At 39.5% G+C, this 25593-nt stretch overlaps 1 protein-coding gene across 1 annotated transcript in view; it reads right to left on the reverse strand.

Moving 5' to 3' along the window:
* Positions 1–15079: 15079 nt before the first annotated feature.
* LOC131752221 (aromatase-like) overlaps positions 15080–25593 on the reverse strand; it is a 29462-nt gene continuing 18948 nt past the window's right edge. Inside the window, exons 6-9 of the mRNA XM_059056380.1 lie at positions 25214–25328; positions 24612–24774; positions 16548–16789; positions 15080–15328 (exon numbers count right to left, since the gene is read on the reverse strand). Coding sequence (XP_058912363.1) covers positions 15080–15328; positions 16548–16789; positions 24612–24774; positions 25214–25328 — 769 coding nt within the window. The remainder of the gene's footprint in view (positions 15329–16547; positions 16790–24611; positions 24775–25213; positions 25329–25593) is intronic.

Raw genomic sequence — 25593 nt, forward strand, 5'->3', positions numbered from 1 at the left:
AGAAATACAAAAGATTATTAGAGATGACTACAAGCAACTGTATGCCAATAAAATGGACAACCTGGAAGAAATGGACAAATTCTTAGAAATGCACAAGCTGCCGAGACTGAACCAGGAAGAAATAGAAAATATAAGCTGACCAATCACAAGCACTGAAATTGAAACTGTAATTAAAAATCTTCCAACAAATAAAAGCCCAGGACCAGATGGCTTCACAGGCGAATTCTATCAAACATTTAGAGAAGAGCTAACACCTATCCTTCTCAAACTCTTCCAAAAGATAGCAGAGGGAGGAACACTCCCAAACTCATTCTATGAGGCCACCATCACCCTGATACCAAAACCAGACAAACACGTCACAAAGAAAGAGAACTACAGGCCAATATCACTGATGAACATAGATGCAAAAATCCTCAACAAAATACTAGCAAACAGAATCCAACAGCACATTAAAAGGATCATACACCATGATCAAGTGGGGTTTATTCCAGGAATGCAAGGATTCTTCAATATACGCAAATCAATCAACGTGATACACCATATCAACAAACTGAAGGAGAAAAACCATATGATCATCTCAATAGATGCAGAGAAAGCTTTTGACAAAATTCAACACCCATTTATGATAAAAACCCTGCAGAAAGTAGGCATAGAGGGAACTTTCCTCAACATAATTAAGGCCATATATGACAAACCCACAGCCAGCATTGTTCTCAATGGTGAAAAACTGAAACCATTTCCACTAAGATCAGGAACAAGACAAGGTTGCCCACTCTCACCACTCTTATTCAACCTAGTTTTGGAAGTTCTAGCCACAGCAATCAGAGAAAAAGAAGAAATAAAAGGAATCCAAATAGGAAAAGAAGAAGTAAAGCTGTCACTGTTTGCAGATGACATGATACTATACATAGAGAATACTAAGGATGCTACCAGAAAACTACTCGAGGTAATCAATGAATTTGGTAAAGTAGCAGGATACAAAATTAATGCACAGAAATCTCTGGCATTCTTATACACTAATGATGAAAAATCTGAGAGGGAAATTAAGAAAACACTCCCATTTACCATTGCAAGAAAAAGCATAAAATATCTAGGAATAAACCTACCTAAGGAGACAAAAGACTTGTATGCAGAAAACTATAAGACACTGATGAAAGAAATTAAAGATGATACAAATAGGTGGAGAAATATACCATGTTCTTGGATGGGAAGAATCAACATTGTGAAATGACTCTACTACCCAAAGCAATCTACAGATTCAATGCAATCCCTATCAAATTACCACTGATATTTTTTATAGAACTAGAACAAACAATTTCACAATTTGTATGGAAACACAAAAGACCCCAAATAGCCAAAGCAATCTTGAGAACGAAAAATGTAGCTGGAGGAATCTGGCTCCCTGACTTCAGACTATACTACAAGGTTACAGTAATCAAGTCAGTATGGTACTGGCACAAAAACAGAAATATAGATCAATGGAACAGGATGGAAAGCCCAGAGATAAACCCACACACATATGGTCACCTTATCTTTGATAAAGGAGGGAAGGATATACAATGGAGAAGAGACAGCCTCTTCAATAAGTGGTGCTGGGAAAACTGGACAGCTACCTGTAAAAGTATGAAATTAGAACACTCCGTAACACCACACACAAAAATAAACTCAAAATGGATTAAAGACCTACATGTAAGGCCAGACACTATCAAACTCTTAGAGGAAAACATAGGCAGAACACTCTATGACACCAATCACAGCAAGATCCTTTCTGACCCATCTCCTAGAGAAATGGAAATAAAAACAAAAATAAACAAATGGGATCTAATGAAACTTAAAAGCTTTTGCACAGCAAAGGATACCATAAACAAGACCAAAAGACAACCCTCAGAATGGGAGAAAATATTTGCAAATGAAGCAACTGAAAAAGGATTAATCTCCAAAATTTATAAGCAACTCATGCAGCTCAATAACAAAAAACAAACAACCCAATCCAAAAATGGGCAGAAGAACTGGATAGACATTTCTCCAAAGAAGATATACAGATTGCCAACAAACACATGAAAGAATGCTCAACATCATTAATCATTAGAGAAATGCAAATCAAAACTACAATGAGATATCATCTCACACTGGTCAGATTGGCCATCATCAGAAACTCTAGAAACAATAAATGCTGGAGAGGGTGTGGAGAAAAGCGAACACTCTTGCACTGCTGGTGGGAATGTAAATTGATATAGCCACTATGGAGAACAGTATGGAGGTTCCTTAAAATACTACAAATAGAACTACCATACGACCCTGCAATCCCACTACTAGGCATATACCCTGAGAGAACCATAATTCAAAAAGAGTCATGTACCAAAATGTTTATTGCAGCTCTGTTTACAATAGCCAGGAGATGGAAGCAACCTAAGTGTCCATCATCAGATGAATCAATAAAGAAGATGTGGCACATATATACAATGGAATATTAGCCATAAAAAGAAATGAAACTGAGTTATTTGTAATGAGGTGGATAGACCTGGAGTCTGTGATACAAAGTGAAGTAAGTCAGAAGGATAAAAACAAAGACTGTATGCTAACACATATATATGGACTCTAAGAAAAAAAAAATGTCATGAAAAGATTAGTGGTAGGACGGGAATAAAACACAGACCTACTAGAGCATGGATTTGAGGATATGGGGAGGGAGAAGGGTGGGCTGTGATGAAGTGAGAGAGTGACAGGGACATATACACACTACCAAATGTAAATTAGATAGCTAGTGGGAAGCTGCCGCATAGCACAGGGAGATCACCTCTGTGCTTTGTGACCACCTAGAGGGGTGGGATAGGGAGAGTGGGAGGGAGGGTGACGCAAGAGATATGGGAACATATGTATATGTATAACTGATTCACTTTGTTGTAAAGGAGAAACTAACACGCTATTGTAAAACAGTTATACTCAAATAAAGATGTTAAAAAAAACAATTTATAACAATTTTTTAGTCTTCCACTTGCCTTAAGGACAACACACAAAGAAATGTCATCCACACCTGCTATATCACAGGCAGAGATCTCTCCAAAATGACAACTGATTTCTCTTTGCCTGTTTTTGGTTGTTTCTAAATCTCTTTGAGTAGTAAAAGTAGCAAGTTGCATTTGGGAAGGTGGTAAGCTTGCCAGAGGGAAGGTGTTGGTGGCCAGGGAACCTGTTAATTTCCCCTGGGGAGGGAGGTACTAGTGAGCCTGATCCAGCTTATGGATGACTTCTATTTGTCTGACACTGAATTTTAGAATACTGAACCCTATGTTCAGTGCCTACAGGTGAAGACGTGCTCCTTTTCTTCCACAAGCTCTGCTTACAGTTGGCCTGATCATGGTGTCTCACTCCTCTAGACATTCTGATTGGGGAACTCTTACTACCTAGACACCACTCTATAGGTAGGACCAGTTTCATGTGTAGGTTAAGTAGGTGCTGTTATTTTAGGGGTATCTGGAAGCCAGTACCTCCTTTCTTCCCTCCTTTACTTCCATGAGACCTGCTTTCTGATGCTTATAATTCTTTTAGACAGTTCCTTAGAAAAACAAAAACCTATGTTGGAAGGGAGGAAAACATTTTCAATATTAGCTATGCTTTATAACATGAGTAGATAAGTTTAGCAAATCAAGCAAATATTGGTGGGGGGCAGGTTTTGATAAGAGAACTTGAGACACTGAGCCTGTGTGTTGGGGTTTATGTGGGTAGGTTTGAGAAACTCTATGGAGCAGGTAGCAAAGGAATATAAATGGATGGAAGGTCAGAATTTATCTGTAAAATGGGGGTGTACCTGCCTCACAGTATTGTTGGGAGAATTAAATGAAATGATTATGTAAAGGACTTAATATAATAAGAAAGTAAGTACAGTTACTATTGTTTTTCTTGGTCTGAAAGAATGAACACATGTCACAATAAACTGGAATGGGAAAGAGGCAGAAGAGTGAAGTGTTCTCACCTCCTCATGCATCCAAGCTGCACTAGGCTAGAAGAGGAAGCCTCCGTGCCTGTGTCTGGCTGGGTCTCCTCCATGCCAAACACCTGGCCATTTGGAAATAACCAGATGAGGGACTGACTATTTCATTCATAGCTGACATCCTTGCCAAAAGAAGAGATTGCCTAACAGCTGTCTCCGTCATAATGGACTTCTTAGCACTTGTCAGTTCGGCCTAAATGGAGATAATTTTATGGCCATGATGAGGTCTAGTTTGCCCCCTGTGTGTTTATAGTAAATTACTACTTTTTCTCCACTGTCTATTTTTTTCATGCAGTACCACATCTGAAATGAATTGAAATTGTGCAAAACTAAAGTGTTCCTAGTGGTTAGTTAATAGCTTAATGGAATCTGATAATTTCCAGTTGAGGCAGCTGATGGAATCCACATGTTAATACTACCACCTTATACTAAGGGAAGTTTTACAGCACTTTCCCATGCACTACCTCTCTTGAGAATGAGCCTCCAAACATGCATGGAAGTGGGTAAGGCAGGTAGAATCGTCCAGTTTTTGTAGATGAAGAAATAAAAGTATTTCCTGACTTAGATTCCTTGGGTAATGAGGCAGGGAATGAGCAAGGCTTGAAAGGGTTTACCAACACCACATGGGGGAGAGCCAGGAACCTGGGACTAGACTCCTCAGCCTTCCAGCAGTGAGTCCTGCTGCCAAGAGGTGGCATGATGGAGGGGCCAAGACTTTGGGATGAGAAATGGACTAGAATCTAGCTCTTTTACTGGCTGGGTCCTTGAAGGCAAGTCTCCCCAAATCCCTTGGCCTCTGTCTTATCATCAATAATGTGGGGCTTCCTGGGGCAATTATACTAATGTGAGAGTTGTCATGAAGCTTAAAATGGGATCATAATGTTGAAGCATCTGGCACATCTTCTGCCCCCTCCACTGCACGAAAGGAGGTTTCAGGGTGTCATGATCAGCCTAATTACTGAGCATCATCATTTTCAGGTCCAAGGGTTATTGAGAGCTTGCCGTATACTAGACACTGTGCTGAGAGCTCACATAAATTATCCCGTGTAATCACCACATCAACCTTATGAGGAATTTATTATCACCATTGGATTGATGAGAAAAGTGAGGTATGAAAGACTAAACAGTTTGACCAAAGCATACATTTAAGAAATGGCTGAGCCCAGATTCAAGGCTTCATTGCCTCCTTTTTTATAGATTCGTCGAGCTGAAAGGAACTTTAAAAATCACCTGGGCCACAGGCTCAACTTCCATGTCTCATAACTTAAGAACTTAAGACTTTGACATGTCCAGCTGAAAGTACACAAATTCAGTTCGACTCATCAGTTTGAAAAAGTTTAATTTAGCCTGACTTTCTACAAGTACAGGTGAGAGTTTCAGTCCCAGAGACCAAATAATACAGTAGATTGAGGAGGGTCCAGGTAGCATTCTTTCTGTAAGCTAATGCCACACACTACTGTGGAATATTAGCACCATGAATGGTGAGGGCTGCTGCTTAGAAATAAAAAGTGACAACTCCCAGCTGGCGTTTCTGAATACGTGGAGCCTTTCTGAATGAGATGATTTTGCATTTGGGGGAGTGAAGAGTAAGATGTCAATGAAGGCAGAGGCAGGTGTCTGGAACATCCAAAGACAGGAGACTACGGTTTTCCTCACAATTTGAAAATGATAGAAACCTTATATGCATGCATTTCACTAATAGTCTATACATCCCAGTTTTTTTTTTTTTAACATCTTTACTGGAGTATAATTGCTTTACAATGTTGTGTTAGTTACTGCTGCTGTATAACAAAGTGAATCAGTTATATGTATACATATATCCCCATATCTCCTCCCTCTTGAGTCTCCCTCCCACCCTCCCTATCCCACGCCTCTAGGTGGACACAAATCATTGAGGTGATCTTTCAGTGCTATGCGGCTGCTTCCCACTAGCTATCTGTTTTACATTTGGTAGTGTATATAAGTCCATGCCACTCTCTCACTTCATCCCAGCTTACCCTTCCCCATCTCCTTGTCCTCAAGTCCATTCTCTACGTCTGCGTCTTTATTCCTGTCGTGCCCCTATGTTCTTCAGACCTTTTGTTTTTTTTTTTAGATTCCATATATATGTGTTAGCATACGATATTTGTTTTTCTCTTTTGGACTTACTTCACTCTGTATGACAGATTCTAGGTCCATCCACTTCAGTACAAATAATTTCTTTTCTTTTTATGGCTGAATAATATTCCACTGTATATATGTGCCTCATCTTCTTTATCCATTCGTCTGTCGATAGACACTTTGGTTGCTTCCATGTCCTGGCTATTGTAAATAGAGCTGCAGTGAACATTGTGGTACATGACTCTTTTTAAATTATGGTTTTCTCAGGGTATATGCCCAGTAGTGGGATTGCTGGGTCACATGGGAATTCTGTTTTTAGTTTTTTAAGGAACATCCATACTGTTCTCCATAGTGGCTGTATAAGTTTACATTCCCACCAGTAGTGCAAGAGGGTTCCCTTTTCCCCAAACCCTCTCCAGCATTTGTTGTTTGTAGATTTTCTGATGATGCCCATTCTAACTGCTGTGAGGTGATACCTCATTGTAGTTTTGATTTGCATTTCTCTAATAATTAGTGATGTTTAGCAGCTTTTCATGTGCTTCTTAGCCATCTATATGTCTTCTTTGGAGAAATGGCTATTTAGGTCTTCTGCCCATTTTTGGATTGGGTGGTTTGTTTTTTTAATATTGAGCTGCATGGACCATTTATATATTTTGGAGATTAATCCTTTGTCTGATGATTCATTTGCAAGTATTTTCTCCAATTCTGAAGGTTGTCTTTTCATCTTGTTTCCTTTGCTGTGCAAAAGCTTTTAAGTTTCATTAGGTCCCATTTGCTTATTTTTGTTTTTATTTCCATTAAGAGGTGGATCAAAAAATATCTTGCTGTGATTTATGTCAAAGAGTGTTCTTCCTATGTTTTCCTCTAAGAGTTTTATAATGTCTGGTCTTACATTTAGGTCTCTAATCCGTTTTGAGTTTATTTTTGTGTATGGTGTTTGGGAGTGTTCTAATTTCATTCTTTTACATGTAGCTGTCCAATTGTCCCAGCACCACTTACTGAAGAGACTGTCTTTTCTCCATTTTATATCCTTGCTTCCTTTGTCATAGATTAGTTGACCATAGGTGCATGGGTTTATCTCTGGGCTTTCTATATTCCTCCATTGATCTATATTTCGGTTTTTGTGCCAGTACAATATGGTCTTCATTACTGCAGCTGTGTAGTATAGTCTGAAGTCAGGGAGTCTGATTCTCAAGCTCTGTTTTTCTCCGTCAAGACTGCTTTGGCTATTCAGGGTCTTTTGTGTCTCCATACAAATTTTAAGATTTTTTGTTCTAGTTTTGTAAAAAACTAATTTGAGAGAGATTTCACTGAATCTGTAGATTCCTTTGGGTAGTATAGTCATTTTCACAATACTGATTCTTCCAATCCAAGAACACGGTATATCTCTCCATCTGTTGGTGTCATCTTTAACTTTTTCATCAGTGTCTTATAGTTTTCTGCATACAGGTCTTTTGACTCATTAGGTAGGTTTATTCCTAGCTATTTTATTCTTTTTGTTGCAAAGATCAATGGGAGTGTTTCCTTAATTTCTCTTTCAGATTTTTCATCATTAGTGTATAGGATTATAAGAGATTTCTGTGCATTAATTTTGTATCCTGCAACTTTACAAAATCCATTGGTTAGCTCTAGTAGTTTTCTGGTGGCATCTTTAGGATTCTCTATGTATAGTATCATGTCATCTGCAAACAGTGACAGTTTTGCTTCTTCTTTTCCAATTTGTATTGCTTTTATTTCTTTTTCTTCTCTGATTGCCATGGCAGGGACTTCCAAAACTATGTTGAATAATAATGGTGAGAATGGACATCCTTGTCTTGTTCATGATCTTAGAAGAAATGCTTTCAGTTTTTCACCATTGAGAATGATGTTTGCTGTGGGTTTGTCGTATATTGCCTTTATTATGTTGAGGTAGGTGCCCACTTTTCCCACTTTCTGGAGAGTTTTTATCATAAATGGGTGTTGAGTTTTGTACAAAGCCTTTTCTGCATCTACTGAGAGGATCATATGGTTTTTATTCTTCAATTTGTTAATATGGTGTATCACCTCGATTGATTTGTGTATATTGAAGAATCCTTGCATCCCTGGGATAAATCCCAGTTGATCATGGTGGATGATCCTTTTAATGTGTTGTTGGATTCTGTTTGCTAGTATTTTGTTGAGAATTTTTGCATCTATATTCATCAGTGGTATTGGTCTGTAATTTTCTTTTTTTGGAGTATCTTTGTCTGGTGTTGGTATCAGGTTGATGGTGGCCTCATAGAATGGGTTTGGGAGTGTTCCTTCCTCTGCAATTCTTTGGAAGAGTTTGAGAAAGATGAGTGTTAGCTCTTCTCTAAATGTTTGATAGAATTCACCTGTGAAGCCATCTGGTCCTGGACTTTTGGTTGTTGGAAGTTTTTTTTTTTTTTTTTTTTTTTGCGGTATGTGGGCCTCTCACTGCTGTGGCCTCTCCCGTTGTGGAGCACAGTCTCCGGATGCGCAGGCTCAGTGGCCATGGCTCACAGGCCCAGCCGCTCCACAGCTTGTGGGATCCTCCCGGACCGGGGCACAAACCCATGTCCCCTGCGTCGGCAGGCGGACTCTCAACCACTGAGCCACTAGGGAAGCCCTGTTGGAAGATTTTTAATCAGAGTTTCAATTTCATTACTTGTGATTGGTCTGTTCTTATTATCTGTTGCTTCCTGGTCCAGTCTTGGAAGGTTATACCTTTCTAAGAATTTGTCCATTTCTTCCAGGTTGTCGAGTTTATTGGCATAGAGTTGCTTGTAGTAGTCTCGTAGGATGCTTTGTATTTCTGTGGTGTCTGTTGTAACTTCTCCTTTTTCATTTCTAATATTATTGATTTGAGTCCTCTCCCTTTTTCTTGATGAGTCTCGCTAATGGTTTATCAATTTTGTTTATCTTCTCAAGGAACCAGCTTTAGTTTTATTCATCTTTGCTATTGTTTTCTTTGTTTCTATTTCATTTGTTTCTGCTCTCATCTTTATGATTTCTTTCCTTCTGCTAACTTTGGGTTTTGTTTGTCTAGTTCCTTTAGCTGTAAGGTTAGATTGTTTACTTGAGATTTTTTTGTTTCTTGAGGTAGGCTTGTATTGCTATAAACTTCCCTCTTACAACTGCTTTTGCTGCATCCCATAGGTTTTGGATGTCCATTTTTTCATTGTGACTTATCTCTAGTTATTTTTTTAATTTACTCTTTGATTTCTTCAGTGATCTCCTGGTTAGTTAGTAATGTATTGTTTAGCCTCCATGTGTTTGTGTTTTTTAGCTTTTTTTCCCTGTAATTGATTTCCAATCTCATAGTGTTGTGGTCAGAAAAGATGCTTGATATGATTTCAGTTTTTTTAAATTTACTGAGGCTTGACTTGTGACCCAAGATGTGATCTATCCTGGAGAATGTTCTGTGTGCACTTGAGGAGAAAGTGTAATCTGCTGTTTTTGGATAGAATGTCCTATAATTATCAATTAAATCTGGCTGGTATGTTGTGTCATTTAAAGCTTCTGTTTCATTATTTTCATTTTGGATGATCTGTCCATTGGTGTAAGTGAAGTGTTCAAGTCCCCCACTATTACTGTGTTACTGTCGATTTCTTGTTTTATAGTTGTTATCAGTTGCCTTTTGTATTGAGGTGCTCCTATGTTGGGTGCATATATATTTATAATTTTATATTTTCTTCTTGGATTGATTCCTTCATCATTATGTAGTGTCCTTCCTTGTCTCTTGTAACATTCTTTATTTTAAAGTGTATTTTATCTGATATGAGTATTGCTACTCCAGCTTTCTTTTGATTTCCATTTGCATGGAATATCATTTTCCATCTCCTCACTTTCAGTCTGTATGTGTCCCTAGGTCTGTAGTGGGTCTCTTGTAGACAGCATATATATGGGTCTTGTTTTTGTATCCATTCAGTGAGCCTGTGTCTTTTGGTTGGAGCATTTAATCCATTTATGTTTAAGGTAATTATTGATGGGTATGTTCCTATGACCATTTTCTTAATTGTTTTGAGTTTGTTTTTGTAGGTCCTTTTTAAATTTTGTTTCCCACTTAGAGAAGTTCTTTTAGCATTTGTTGTAGAGCTGGTTTGGTGGTTCTGAATTCTCTTAGCTTTTCTTCTCTGTAAAGCTTTTGATTTCTCCATCGAATCTGAATGAGATCCTTGGTGGGTCGAGTAATCTTGGTTGTAGTTTCTTCCCTTCCATCACTTTAAATATGTCCTGCCACTCCCTTCTGGCTTGTAGAGTTTCTGCTGAGAAATCAGTTGTTAACCTTAATGGAGTTCCCTTGTATGTTATTTTTCATTTTTGCCTATAGCTTTCAATAATTTTTCTTTGTCTTTAATTTTTGTTAATTTGATTACTGTGTGTCTCGGCATGTTTCTCCTTGGGTTTATCCTGCCTGGTTCTCTCTGTGCTTCCTGGACTTGGGTCGCTATCCTTTCCCATGTTAGGGAGGTTTTCAACTACAATCTCTTCAAGTATTTTCTCAGAGCCTTGCTCCCTTCTCCTTCTGGGACCCGTATAATGTGAATGTTGTTGCGGTTTTTTTTTTGTTTGTTTGTTTGTTTTTTTGCGGTACGCAGGCCTCTCACCACTGTGGCCTCTCCCGTTGCAGAGCACGGGCTCCGGACGCGCAGGCTCAGCGGCCATGGCTCACGGGCCCAGCCGCTCCGCGGCATGTAGGATCTTCCTGGACCGGGGCATGAACCCACGTCCCCTGCATTGGCAGGTGGACTCTGAACCACTGCGCCACCAGGGAAGCCCTGTTGCGTTTAATGTTGTCTCAGAAGTCTCTTAGGCTGTCTTCATTTCTTTTCATTCTTTTTTCTTTATTCTGTTCTGCAGCAGTGAATTCCACCATCTGTCTTCCAGGTCACTTATCTGTTCTTCTGCCTCAATTATTCTGCTATTGATACCTTCTAGTGTGTTTTTCATGTCAGTTATTGTATTGTTCATCTCTGTTTGTTTGTTCTTTAATTCTTCTAGGTCTTTGTTCTTTAATTCTTCTAGTTCTTTGTTAAACATTTCTTGCATCTTCTTGATCTTTGCCTCCATTCTTTCCCCGTGGTCCTGGTTCATCTTCACTATCATTATTCAGAATTCTTTTTGTGGAAGGTTTCCTATCTCCACTTCATTTACTTGTTTTTCTGAGGTTTTATGTTATTCCTTCATCTGGTACATAGCCCTCTGCCTTTTCATCTTGCCTATCTTTCTGTGAATGTGGTTTTTGTTCCACAGGCTGCAGGATTGTAGTTCTTTTTGCTTCTGCTGTCTCCCCTCTGGTTGATGAGGCTATCTAAGAGGCCTGTGAAAGTTTCCTAATGGGAGGGACTGATGGTGTGTAGAGCTGGATGTTCCTCTCTTGGGCAGAGCTTAGTAAAACTTTAATCCACTTTTCTGCTGATGAGTGGGCCTAGGTTCCCTCCCTGTTGGTTTTTTGGCCTGAGGTGACCCAACAGTTGTGCCTACCCAGCTCTTATGTAGGGCTAATGGTAGACTCTGGTAGAGCTCACACCAATGAGTACCTCCTACAACTTCTGCTGCCAGTGTTCTTGACCTCATGTTGAGCCACAGCTACCCGCTACCTCTGCTGGAGACCCTCCAGCACTAGCACGTAGGTTTGGTTCAGTCTCCTATGGGGTCACTGCTCCTTCCTCTGGGTCCGGATGCACACACTACTTTGTGTGTGCCCTCCAAGAGTGGAGTCTCTGTTTCCTCCAGTCCTGTCACAGTCCTGCGGTCAAATCCTGCTGCCCTTCAAAGTATGATTCTCTAGGAATTTCTCCTGCCATTGCTGGACCCCTAGTTTGGGAAGTTTGATGTGTGGCTCATAACCTTCACTCCAGTGGGTGAACTTCTGTGGTATAAGTGTTCTCCAGTTTGTGAGTCACCCACCCAGCAGTTATGGGTTTTGATTTTATTGTGATTGTGCCCCTCCTATCATCTCATTGTGGCTTCTCCTTTGTTTTTGGATGTTGGGTATCTTTTCTGGTGAGTTCCAGTGTCTTTCTGTCGATGATTGTTCTGCAGTTAGTTGTGATTCTGGTGCTCTCGCAAGAGGGAGTGAGTGCATGTCCTTCTACTCCACCATCTTGAACCAATCCCTACATTGTGTTTTCATTTTCGTTTGTTTCCAGGTATTTTTTTTAATTTCCTCTTTGATATCTTAAGTGATCTCTTGGTTATTAATATTAGTTATTTATTGTTTAGCCTCCACGTGTCTGTATTTTTCACATATTTTTTCCTGTAATTGATATCTAGTCTCATAGCATTGTGGTCGGAAAAGATACTTGATATGATTTCAATTTTCTTAAATTTTCCAAGGCTTGATTTGTGACCCAAGATATGATCTATCCTAGAGATTGTTTGTTGCATGAGCACTTGAGAAGAAAGTGTATTCTGTTGTTTTTGGATGGAATGTCCTATAAATATCAGTTAAGTCCATCTTGTTTAATATGTCATTTAAAGCTTGTGTTTCCTTATTTATTTTCATTTTGGTACATCCCAGTTTTCTGAGAGTTAGTGAAAACAGAATCCACAACACATTCAAAGTGCTATGTTATGTTAAGTACATTAAGTACTTAATAATGAGGTAAAATCTGAAGAGAAAATAGGATTTTCAAATATATGCCCATCAGCCCAGTGAAGAGTCCCTGACACTCCAAATTCTTAGACCAAGCCTGTACAAACATATGGGGTTTGTCAGTACCGGACAAAGAGAATTTCAAGTTGAGTAATTACCCAGATAATTTGATTCTGGGAAAGTTTGCTTTCATCATGCAAACCAGCAGTTCCCCTCTTCCTGTCCTCCTCTGGTCTCCACCTCCTAGTCCTGTTTTCCCGTAGCATTTTTTTGTATCTGCGTTATCTATAGACAGCTATATCAACCTCCATTTCACTTTGACCTTATAGATGATGGCCTTGGCTACGTATATACACATTAAATACAGTAGATGTTCAAGGGAGTTGGATGGGTGAAGTGCAATGGTCCAAAATCTGTTTTCCTCTACTGTACAGCTCTAGTCACAGTAAACTGTGTGTTTACATTCGTCTAGTGAGTTAATGTGAATTAATGAATGGAGGCATTAAGTCTAAAATCCTGGACTGTCTTTTGGAGACCTGGATTATTTGGATGCTTGTCTAGACTTGACTACAGACATATCCAGGTGCACAGGCCTATTTCAACATATGTTTAGGCCATGTAGATGATCCAGATAATTCCAAGTTCAAGTATTTCCTACTTTTTAAAATTGAAGTATAGTTGATTTACAATTGTGTTAGTTTCAGGTGTACAGCAAAGTGCAAATATTTCCTGCTTTACTAATGCCCATCCCTGACCACTTTGGATACCTCTCCCTTTTACCTGGATTCTGGATCAATTAGAATGTCTCTGAGCCAGAGTGTTGATTCAGTACTGATCTTGAGAGTAAGAATGAAGGACAGGGCTTCCCTGGTGGCGCAATGGTTGAGAATCCGCCTGCCGATGCAGGAGACACGGGTTCGTGCCCCGGTCTGGGAAGATCCCACATGCCGCGGAGCAGCTGGGCCCGTGAGCCATGGCCGCTGAGCCTGCGCGTCCAGAGCCTGTGCTCTGCAACGGGAGAGGACACAACAGTGAGGCCCGCGTAACGCAAAAAAAAAAAAAAAAAAAGAATGAAGGACAGTAGGAAGCTGCATGTCACCAGGCATGGCCAAAAAAAAAAAAAAAAAGAATGGGGGACCGGCATGGATTCCAAAAGAAAAGAGCTCTGCCAAATAGCAGGATGAGAAGAATATTTAGGTTGACTCAATGGCCAAGATTTACAAGTGTTTAAATGAGTTTAATTTTTCATTTTTTAAGTGACCTTCAGTATACACATCCATATTGGTGATATAACAGAAAGAAGCTGGTATTTGGAAAATTCACTCATCTATTTTATTCTCTCTCAAGGGCTAATTCCGAGGTTTGCATTTTACCCCTCGCTACATATAATGATTAGATAAACTAAGTAAATGTTAAATCTCTATGGTAACTGTTAAATCTGAGCTAGTTTAAAATGTGATTGCAGGGGTTCTACCCAGGCCATGTTCTCTACTGATCTGTTGCTCTTTTCTTTTGGGGCATGGAAAGTAAGATGGGGAGAAATGTTGAGGGAGAAGGATAATGGTATATGAGGAGCACTCCTTAGAAGTTTGAACTCACTGGGTTGTAGAATTAGATACAGATTCAGAAACTTCCCCTTTCCCAAATCACTGAAGCTGTGGTAAGAGTTAATAGGTGCTACTACCTAAGGTACTCTCTTTCTTAGTCCACTCATGGAGCTAAGCAACAATGTAGACATGAAAAAAGAACTTTTATTTGAATTTGAAGCACATTGTATGAATTTTTTTTCCTACAGCACATATATGGTCTGGCTGAGACATAAATTGAGAGATTCGGAAAGGATAGTCTTTGATTTAACTTTTGCCACCAACAAATCACATGTGAATAAACAAGAGTTAATTGAATACAATACATAGCAAAAGTCAAATGCTGAATTTGTAAGCATGTCTCCAAAGGTGTGAATATTGCATTCCCCAACCCACCGAAAACAAAATCGAAAGCCCTTTATTCACACTAGTAGATGTCGACCTGGCCTTTGTAATCGAATTGAGTGCTTCTGCCCCAGTCATTACAAAGCTCCCATATCAGGGCAGGACAGTGAGGAGTCGGGCATGAGTCTTGCTGATGGCTTGTCTTTTCCAAAGAATGTTTTGTGGAACTGGGCCTTCAGGGCTGCAGTTTCCTGCACAAATCTTGGCCTCCGTATTTTCTCCTGCAGTCTTGTTTCTGGTTTGGATGTGCTCAGATGACCGGCGTCTTCCGGCTCGCTGACACCCCACAGGAGGTAAGTGTATAAAAGGCCAGAGGCCACGGTTGTTTATGGGAGGGGGACTACCTGGCAAAGGTGGGTGGTTTCCATGTGGAAGACTGTTGAGAAGTGCTCCAGGGCAGGGACTGACCAAACTTTTTTAGTGGTTGAGGCACTTGTCTGAATTTCTTGGGATGAAAATCATTCTCAGACGGTCGCTGGTCTCATCTGGGTGCAAGGATATGTCATGTTTCTTCTTCATCTTTTCAACACATTGACCTTGCAACGTCTGCACGTGGAAGTGTCTCAGAAATGTGACCAGGGTGACCTTCATCATCACCATGGCAATGTATTTTCCCGCACAGGCCCGGGGCCCGAAGCCAAATGGCTGAAAGTACCTGTAAGGAACCTAGGAAAATGATCAGACAATTAGCCAGAGAAGTAAAGGCTAGAGTCATGCATATCTGTTTGATTCACCCTGAAAACACTGTGAGTCAGAATGCTCGGTTTCGGCGACTTGGCCATACTGTTTCTTCACGGAGAGGAATGACTGTAACTCAGATAAGCCTCTTTCTCCCTCCATTTTGATTCACCCTTTGTGATACGGTCACAACTTCAAACAATCCCCTGTTTTTCTTTTCATGTACATACTCAACTAGCTCTGTGGGAAGACCACGGCTTTACTGCTGTTCTGCCAGTCATTGAGGCAAAGATTGTTTTTGTGCCAGGGCATATAACTAGATGACAGGACAAATTTAGGCAAAGGTGTGGATTCCCTGTCTATTAGTGCCAAGGATCTAAATATATTTAGTTATACAAATATTTAATGAGACACCTCTGCCTGTCTTGTCCCCATTTGTAATCACATAGTGCCTGGCACTTAATACACGCTCAGTAAGTTATTTTTGACCAATTGCCAACGTGGCGTGGGTTGCTTATATAAAAATGGAATGAATTAGACAACTGGTTTAACTAAGATCATATTTCCGTATGCAGATGGTAAAAGGGGGCACAGAGGGAACTATCTGGATAATTCAGGTTAAAAAAATCATTGCCTAGAATTGACATAATGGAGGCAGAATCTCCAGTACACCTCAATTACAGAAAAAGAACAAGCTGAGGCTCTTCTAATTACGAAGTATTATACAGAGTGAGGCCTAGTGTTTGTGGGGCCATTTGAGAAACCAAAGGCCCACTGCAAAAACCAAATCTTTTCTTCTCACTTGATTTCCATCAGAAGCAGAAGTGGATTTCCTTGACTTAGATGATGCTGCGGCTGAATCTACATGATGAAAAGGTGATATATTTAAACAGAAAAGTTAAGTTTAAATGGGTTGGTAAAGAAAATTTGCCTCATTTTAAGCAAATTAAGGGCCTGAATTGTTCACCTTTTGACCTAATTTGAACCTCCATGAAGACATTTCTGAGAGCTGGAGAGCCAGCCTCCTTAGCTTGAGGACAGGCATGGTGGCCATGTTCCAAGCTAGGAGAAATGTGTTTTCCTGGTGAGGTGTGAAGAGAATGAGTAAATAGAATGAAATATACATGGTGCAAACACAGAAACAGAGAGGACTTAACAGTTGACATTTTCAAGAGTGGCGCACTCAGTTTTAAGGAAGGGCTCTTACATTCTTGGCAAAGTTTTCAAGCGTAAATTCATTGGGCTTGGGGAAAAACTCGAGTTTATGCATTCTTCCAATATTCAGGAAAATGTTAGTCCCCTTTTTCACTGGGTAGCCATCGATGACATCATCCTCTAAGGCTTTGCGCATGACCAGGTCCACGACAGGCTGGTACCGCATGCTCTCATAAATAAAGTTTTCTACCACTTTTAGTTTTTGCATATCATCAATCCTTATGTCTCTTTCACCTGTGGGATCAGATAAAAAGGACAAAGGAGGTCATGTTAGTTTCAACATGTAATGGGCATAAAACTCCTAGTTTCAGATGAGTATAGTTATAGGTCAGTTCGGTGTTGGTTGAAAAAATTTATATGTATAATTCTAAAATACTTTATGTTTGGTCCACTAAGTGTCTTATGAAAATTCAGATTTGAAGTCAATTATCTTAACATATGAGGGATTTGATAGAAATGTTTGGACTTGTAGAGAAATAAAAAAACAGGTTACATTGGACTCACATCCCCACATGGCAATAGTTGGCTGAGGGTGTGTGGCTGATGAGCCCTTTAGAGGGACTTCCTCTCTGCAGCATCATGTAGACCTACTTAATCCGCTTCAACCATTTATTGCCACCTGTGTGTTTCTTGAGTTTTGTCCCCTACTCTGAATTCTAGAAGACATTCATTCCTCCTCTAGTCAAGTGAGACGATAAGATTAATGATGTTAACAGAAATTTTCTCTTCTGGTATCTAATGCAGTCATCTGTCGGAAAGTATCACTGATAGCTACCCACCACCAGTCCCTCCCATCAGGAAACATGCACAAGCCTCTTAGATAGCCTCATCCACCACAGGGCAGACAGCAGAAGCAAGAAGACCTACAATCCTATAGCCTGTGGAACAAAAACCACATTCACAGAAAGATAGACAAGATGTAAAGGTAGAGGGCTATGTACCAGATGAAGGAACAAAATAAACCCCCAGAAAAGGAACTAAATGAAGTGGAGATAGGCAACCTTCCAGAAAAAGAATTCAGAATAATGATAGTGAAGATGATCCAGGACCTCGGAAAAAGAATGGAGGCAAAGATCGAGAAGATGCAAGAAATGTTTAACAAGGATCTAGAAGAATTAAAGAACAAACAAACAGAGATGAAGAATACAATAACTGAAATGAAAGGTACACTAGAAGGAATCAATAGCAGAATAACTGAGGCAGAAGAATGGATAAGTGACCTGGAAGACAAAATGGTGGAATTCACTGCTATGGAACAGAATAAAGAAAATGAATGAAAAGAAATGAAGACAGCCTAAGAGACCTCTGGGACAACATTAAATGCAACAACATTCACATTATAGGGGTCCAAGAAGGAGAAGAGAGAGAGAAAGGACCCGAGAAAATATTTGAAGAGGTTATAGTCAAAAACTTCCCTAACATGGGAAAGGAAATAGCAACCCAAGTCCAGGAAATGCAGAGAGTCCCATACAGGATAAACCCAAGGAGAAACATGCTGAGACACATAGTAATCAAATTGGCAAAAATTAAAGACAAAGAAAAATTATTGAAAGCAGCAAGGGAAAATTGACAAATAACATACAAGGGAACCCCCATAAGGTTAACAGCTTATTTCTCAGCAGAAACTTTACAAGCCAGAAGAGAGTGGCATGATAAAGTGATGAAAGGGAAGAACCTACAACCAAGATTACTCGACCCACCAAGGATCTCATTCTGATTTGATGGAGAAATCAAAAGCTTTATGGACAAGCAAAAGCTAAGAGGATTCAGCACCACCAAACCAGCTGAACAACAAATTCTAAAGGAACTTCTCTAAGTGGGAAACACAAGGAAGAAAAACCTACAAAAACAAACCCCAAACCGTTAAGTAAATGGTAGTAGGAATATACATATTAATAATTACCTTAAACATGAATGGATTAAATGCTCCAACCAAAAGACACAGGCTCACTGAATGGATACAAAAAGCAAGACCCATCTATATGCTTCCTACAAAAGACCCACTTCAGACCTAGGGACACATATAGACTGAAAGTGAGGGGATGGAAAAAGGTAATTCCATGCAAATGGAAATCAAATAAAACTGCAGGCGCAATACTCATATCAGATAAAATACACTTTAAAATAAAGAATGTTACAAAAGACAAGGAAGGACACTACATAATGATCTAGGGATCAATCCAAAAAGAAGATACAACAATTATAAATATATATGCACCCAACATAGGAGCACCTCAATACATAAGGCAACTGATAACAGCTATAAAAGAGGAAATTGACAGTAACACAATAAGGATGGGGGACTTTAACACCTCACTTACACCAATGGACAGATCATCCAGACAGAAAATTAATAAGGAAACACAAGCATTAATTGACACAATAGACCAGATAGATTTAATTGATATTTATAGGACATTCCATCCAAAACCAGCAGATTACACTTTCTCCTCAAGTGCACACAGAACATTCTCCAGGATAGATCACAAATGAAGCCTCAGTAAATTTAAGAAAATTGAAATCATATCAAGCATCTTTTCTGACCACAATGCTATGAGATTAGAAATCAATTACAGGGAATAAATGGTAAATAACACAAACACATGGAGGCTAAACAATACGTTACTAAATAACCAAGATATCACTGAAGAAATCAAACAGGAAATCAAAAAATACCTAGAGACAAATGAAAATGAAAACAGGATGATCCAAAACCTATGGGATGCTGCAAAGCAGTTATAAGAGGGAAGTTTATAGCAATATAGGAAAATTGCTATACCTCAAGAAACAAGAAAATCTCAAGTAAACAATCCAACCTTACAGCTAAAGTGACTCAAGAAACAAGAAAAATCTCAAGTAAACAATCAAACCTTACAGCTAAAGGAACTAGAGAAAGAAGAACAAACAAAACCCAAAGTTAGCAGAAGGAAAGAAATCATAAAGATCAGAGCAGAAATAAATAGAAACAAAACAATAGCAAAGATCAATAAAACTAAAAGCTGGCTCATTGAGAAGATAAACAAAATTGATAACCCATTAGCCTGACTCATCAAGAAATAGAGTGAGAGGACTCAAATCAATAAAATTAGAAATGAAAAAGGATAAGTTACAGCAGACACTGCAGAAATACAAAGCATCCTAAGAGACTACTACAAGCAACCCTATGCCAATAAAATGGAAAACCTGGAAGAAATGGACAAATTCTTAGAAAGGTATAACATTCCAAGACTGGACCAGGAAGCAATAGAAAATATGAACAGACCATTCACAAGCACTGAAATTGAAATTGTGATTAAAAATCTTCCAACAAACAAAAGTCCAGGACCAGATGGCTTCACAGGTGAATTCTATCAAACATTTAGAGAAGAGCTAACACTCATCCTTCTCAAATTCTTCCAAAATATTGTAGAGGAAGGAACACTCCCAAACCTATTCTGTGAGGCCACCATCATCCTGATACCAGAACCAGACAAAGATACTACAAAAAAAGAAAATTATAGACCAGTATCACTGATGAATATAGATGCAAAAATCCTCAACAAAATACTAGCAAACAGAATCCAACAACACATTAAAAGGATCATCCACCATGATCAAGTGGGATTTATTCCAGGGATGCAAGGATTCTTCAATATATGCAAATCAATCAATGTGATACACCATATTAACAAATTGAAGAATAAAAACCATATGATCATCTCAATAGATGAAGAAAAAGCTTTGGACAATATTCAACACCCATTTATGATAAAAACTCTCTGGAAAGTAGGCATAGAGGGCACCTACCTCAACATAATAAAGACAATATACCACAAACCCACAGGAAACATCATTCTCAGTGGTGAAAAACTGAAAGCATTTCTTCTAAGATCAGGAACAAGACAAGGATGTCCACTCTCACCACTATTATTCAACATAGTTTTGGAAGTCCTAGCCATGGCAATTGATAAGAAAAAGAAATAAAAGGAATACAAATTGGAAAAGAAGAAGTAAAACTGTCACTATTTGCAGCTGATATGATAGTGTATAGAGAGAATCCTAAAGATGCCACCAGAAAACTACTAGAGGTAATCAATGAATTTGGTAAAGTTGGAGGATACAAGATTAGTGCACAGAAATCTCTTGCATTCTTGTACACTAATGATGAAAAATCTGAAAGAAAAAATAAGGAAACACTCCCACTTACCGTTGCAACAAAATGAATAAAATACCTAGGAATAAACCTACCTAGGGAGACAAAAGACCTGTATGCAGAAAACTATAAGACACTGATGAAAGAAATTAAAGATTATACCGACAGATGGAGAGATATACCATGTTCTTGGATGGGAAGAATCAATATTGTGAAAATGACTATACTACCCAAAGCAATCTACAGATTCAGTGCAATCCCTCTCAAATTACCAATGGCATTTTTTACAGAACTAGAACAAAAAAGTCTTAAAATTTGTATGGAGACCCAAAGACCCTGAATAACCAAAGCAGTCTTGAGGAAAGAAAATGGAGCTGGAGAAATCAGACTCCCTGACTTCAGACTATACTACACAGCTGTAGTAATGAAGACAATATTGTATTCACACAAAAACCGAAATATAGATCAATGGAGGAAGATAGAAAGCCCAGAGATAAACCCACACACCTATGGTCAAGTAATAGATGACAAAGAAGGCTAGGATATACAATGGAGAATAGACAGTCTCTTCAATAAGTGGTGCTGGGACACTGGACAGCTACATGTTAACGAATGAAATTAGAACACTCCTTAACACCATACATAAAAATAAACTTAAAATGTATTAGTGACCTAAATGTAAGACCGGACATTATAAAACTCTTAGAGGAACACATAGGAAGAACACTCTTTGACATAAATCACAGCAAGATAATTTTTTTTTTTTTTTTTTTTTTCAGTACATGGGCCTCTCACTGTTGTGGCCTCTCTCGTTGCGGAGCACAGGCTCTGGATGCGCAGGCTCAGCGGCCATGGCTTACGGGCCCAGCCGCTCCGCGGCATGTGAAATCTTCCCGGACCAGGGCACGAACCCGTGTCCCCTGCATCGGCAGGAGGACTCTCAACCACTGCGCCACCAGGGAAGTCCAGCAAGATATTTTTTGATTCACCTCCTTGAGTAATGGAAATAAAAAGAAAAATAAACAAATGGGACCTAATGAAACTTAAAAGCTTTTGCACAGCAAAGGAAACCGTAAACAAGATGAAAAGGCAACCCTCAAAATGGGAGAAACTTTTTGCAAACGAATCAACGGACAAAGGATTAATCTCCAAAATATATAAACAGCTGATGCAGCTCAATATTAAAAAAACAAAGAACTGAATCCAAAAATGGGCAGAAGACCTAAACAGACATTTCTCCAAAGAAGACATACAGATGGCTAAGAAGCACATGAAAAGCTCCTCAACATCACTAATTATTAGAGAAATGCAAATCAAAACTACAACGAGGTATCACCTCACAGCAGTTAGAATGGGCATCATCAGAAAATCTGCAAACATCAAATGCTGGAGAGGGTTTGGAGAAAATGGAACCCTCTTGCACTGTTGGTGGGAATGTAAATTGATACAGCCACTATGGAGAACAGTATGGAGGTTCTTTAAAAAACTAAAAGTAGAATTACCATACGACCCAGCAATCCCACTACTGGGCATGTACCCAGAGAAAACCATAATTCAAAAAGGCACATGCCCCCCAATGTTCATTGCAGCACTCTTTACAATAGCCAGGTCATGGAAGCAACCTAAATGCCCATTGACAAACAAATGGATAAAGAAGATGTGGTACATATATACAATGGAATATATCTCAGCTATGAAAAGGAACAAAATTGGGTCATTTGTAAAGATGTGGATGGATCTAGAGACTGTCATACAGAGTGAAGTAAGTCAAAAAGAAAAAAACCAATATCGTATGTTAACACATATTTTGAACCTAGAAAAATGCTACAGATGAACTGGTTTGCAGGGCAGAAATTGAGACACAGTTGTAGAGAACAAACGTTTGGACACCAAGGGGGGAAAGCAGCGGAGGGTTCAGGTCGTGGTGTGATGGATTGGGAGATTGGGATTGACATGTATACACTTATGTATGAAATGGATGACTAATAAAAACCTTCTGTATAAAAAAGTAAAGAAAATTTTAAAAAAAGAAAATATCACTGTTAGTCTCTCCTCCTCATCTCATGAAGGACAACCTAGTGTGGTAAAGTGGCAAGAACGCCCTCTCTCCACCACAACAAATGGGGTGCCTCGCCAGCTCCAGGTGAGCTGGGGATTGATGGACACCTCCATGTCTCAGCTTGGCTCGACACGGGTCAGAGAGGCTTGGATTACTCTCAGAATTGGCAAAGCTTCAAAGCATCCTGAAATGGGGCACTGTTTTTGCCGAATGAAAGTCAACCCAGGGTCCTGAGGCAGCTCTGTCTCCTGTACAGTTAGGTTATTCAGGAGTGGTCTCACTTGGTTAGAGAACTTTAACAACACAGCCCCTCACATAATGCTTTTCGAACACAGTAAGAGTCTAATGGGTGTATTTATCTGTGGTGGGGAGTTAGAGGGCAGATGATGGAGAAGGTAACAAAAGGCATACTTTCAGAAGTAATTACCAGTCCTGTGGGTCTAGGGGGAACAAGTATACAGGTACTAGTGGTTGTCCCAGTTTTATCTTTCAAGAGGACTGTCGTGTCAGGGGGATATCATGGGGCACAAGCACTTTTCACCTCTCAAGGAAATTGTATTAAAGATTTATGATCTCAAGAGCAATCTCCCCTCTGTTGCCTGTACCCCCATCATTCTGTGACTCTCTCTCTCACTCCACTGAGCTTGTTTCTTGAATTCTCTTTTTCTCATGAGACTGAGAGCCCCAGGACTGCAGGGATGGCACTGGCTTGTTCACCCCTGTGCCCTTGCACCTGGCACAGAACCCATAACCTGAAAAGGGTGCTTGAGAAAACATTCCAGAATTTGAAACCCGGATGTCATTCTGGCTCCTGGCTATCTACCTTCCCAGGCAGTGGCCCTCCTATGGCAGCGCGTCTGCAGAACCCTTTCACATATTTAATCTGTGTATGAAATTTCCCCTTGTCATCTGTTTCAAGCAGCACTCAAATGGTTTTAAAGATAAATAAGATAAAAAGTTTAAAAAATACATGGTGCCTTTTAACAACAAAATAGGTTGTTTCACAGAGACTTGTAAAGTTAGGAAAGAAAAATCTGTATCATTACTGATACCCCCTCGCATGTGTCTGAAATGTGTTCCTAAAGAGATTACTTATGTGAAGCACATTCCAAATAAGGCATTCTGTTTTCTCCAGAAAGCAGTTCTGACTTCTTCTGAACGTGGCAGTGTCTCCAGGGAAGGGTGGGGATATCCGAAGCAGTGGCGGGGTGATGCTGAAGCAAGGCAGAGCAGGGAGGGGGCAGAGTGGGGAAGAGCTGAGCAGGGACCTGGAGGCTCTCCTGCAGAGGAGGAGGAGAGGGTGGGGGAGGGAAACTGATCGCTCCCCTGCCTCTGCTATCATCACCCTTTCCTCCTCCCTCTGCCACCACCTGGAAGAACGGGCTGCTTGAAACCCAGAAACACTGCAAACAATGATGGCCATTTCCCTGGGTGGACCCTCAAAAGCCTTTTGTCACTGATAAGGTCGCAAATCCTTGTGGATGATCCTATGTTTTTAAAAACACAGACAAATAGAGCCGCATGTATGTGTTTATGTGCCCATCAAAAAAGACCTTGAAGAATACACATAAAAATTTAACAGTGATTCCCCCTGGGGATGGGAAGGAGAGTGGAAGGGATCAGGAAATATTACTTTCTGCTTTATACATCTCTCTATTATTTGGATTTTTTTCCAACCAGCATGTATTTTTTTTTATATTAGAAAAACACAGAAACCTGTTTGGCATAATGAAAATATGACACATTGACTTGCTCTATTGTTCTCTGGGTGGATTCTAATAAAGATTTTGATTCTTAGGACCTAGAAGCTGATATTCAGAAGGAATTGTTTTCTAATCTCTATTGTTTGCTTTATACATTCTTACCAACAACAGTCTGGATTTCCTTCATTATTGCCTCTTCAACTTGGGGGTGCTTTGCAATGAGAAGCAGCATGAAAAGCATAGAGACGGACATGGTGTCTGGCGCTGCGATCAGCATTTCCAGTACGCACTGGTTCACATTCTCTCTTGTCAGGTCACCACGTTTCTGAACAATTGAACGTGGGGAGAAACATTGGCAACATAAATGAACGGTTCAGAACAGGAGGGGGGGTGGCACTCAAGGATTAATAACCTCAACAAAATGAAATCATAGAAATTATGTGTCTCTGGGTCTGATGATGGACATTTGCATTAACAATCTTCAGCTCAAAGCTGAAGAACTTAATGAAATATCTATGTGTTTAGTGTATTTGGACTCCCCATTTTTCATGTTTTTATTGTGCATAAACACAGAAGTTTCCATCTTTAAGTTCAGTCTTACCTGATTGTCTAATAGGGGGCTATTGGATTGGGCATTATAGAAATACTGGAGCATATAGTCAAAAGCAGAAACATGCAACTATTAACAGGAGAGAATTTTTAGACACTGATACACAGTCATACACATATGTTGTATGGGAATTATGGGTAGTTCAGGTCTGTACCTCAGCCAAAATCAACTCAGTGGCGAAATCCATTGAGTCTTCCAGTTTCTCTGCTATGAAAATACGGCGTCTTTTTTTATCTACCAGAATTTCGATTTCATCTTTCAGATCCTTGCTGGAAAAAACAGTGTAAATATTATCTACTTGTACACAGATACGACATCTAGATAAATTGATTTGTTTGCCATGTTTAAAAATAAAATGATCTGTGTTAGTGGAAGCCATTAGTGCTCATGAATAACTGAATTTATACTTAATTCTTCACAAATATTCTTAAATTACATACACATTATATCATGTTAAGGAACCAGAGTTAGCCCATATATCTCAGCAGTGGTAGCAAAATCAAGACTGTAACTGTAGTTAAGGGTGGAAAACTG

Source organism: Kogia breviceps, chromosome 3 (genome assembly GCF_026419965.1).
Source record: "Kogia breviceps isolate mKogBre1 chromosome 3, mKogBre1 haplotype 1, whole genome shotgun sequence".
Taxonomy (NCBI): Eukaryota; Metazoa; Chordata; class Mammalia; order Artiodactyla; family Physeteridae; genus Kogia; species Kogia breviceps.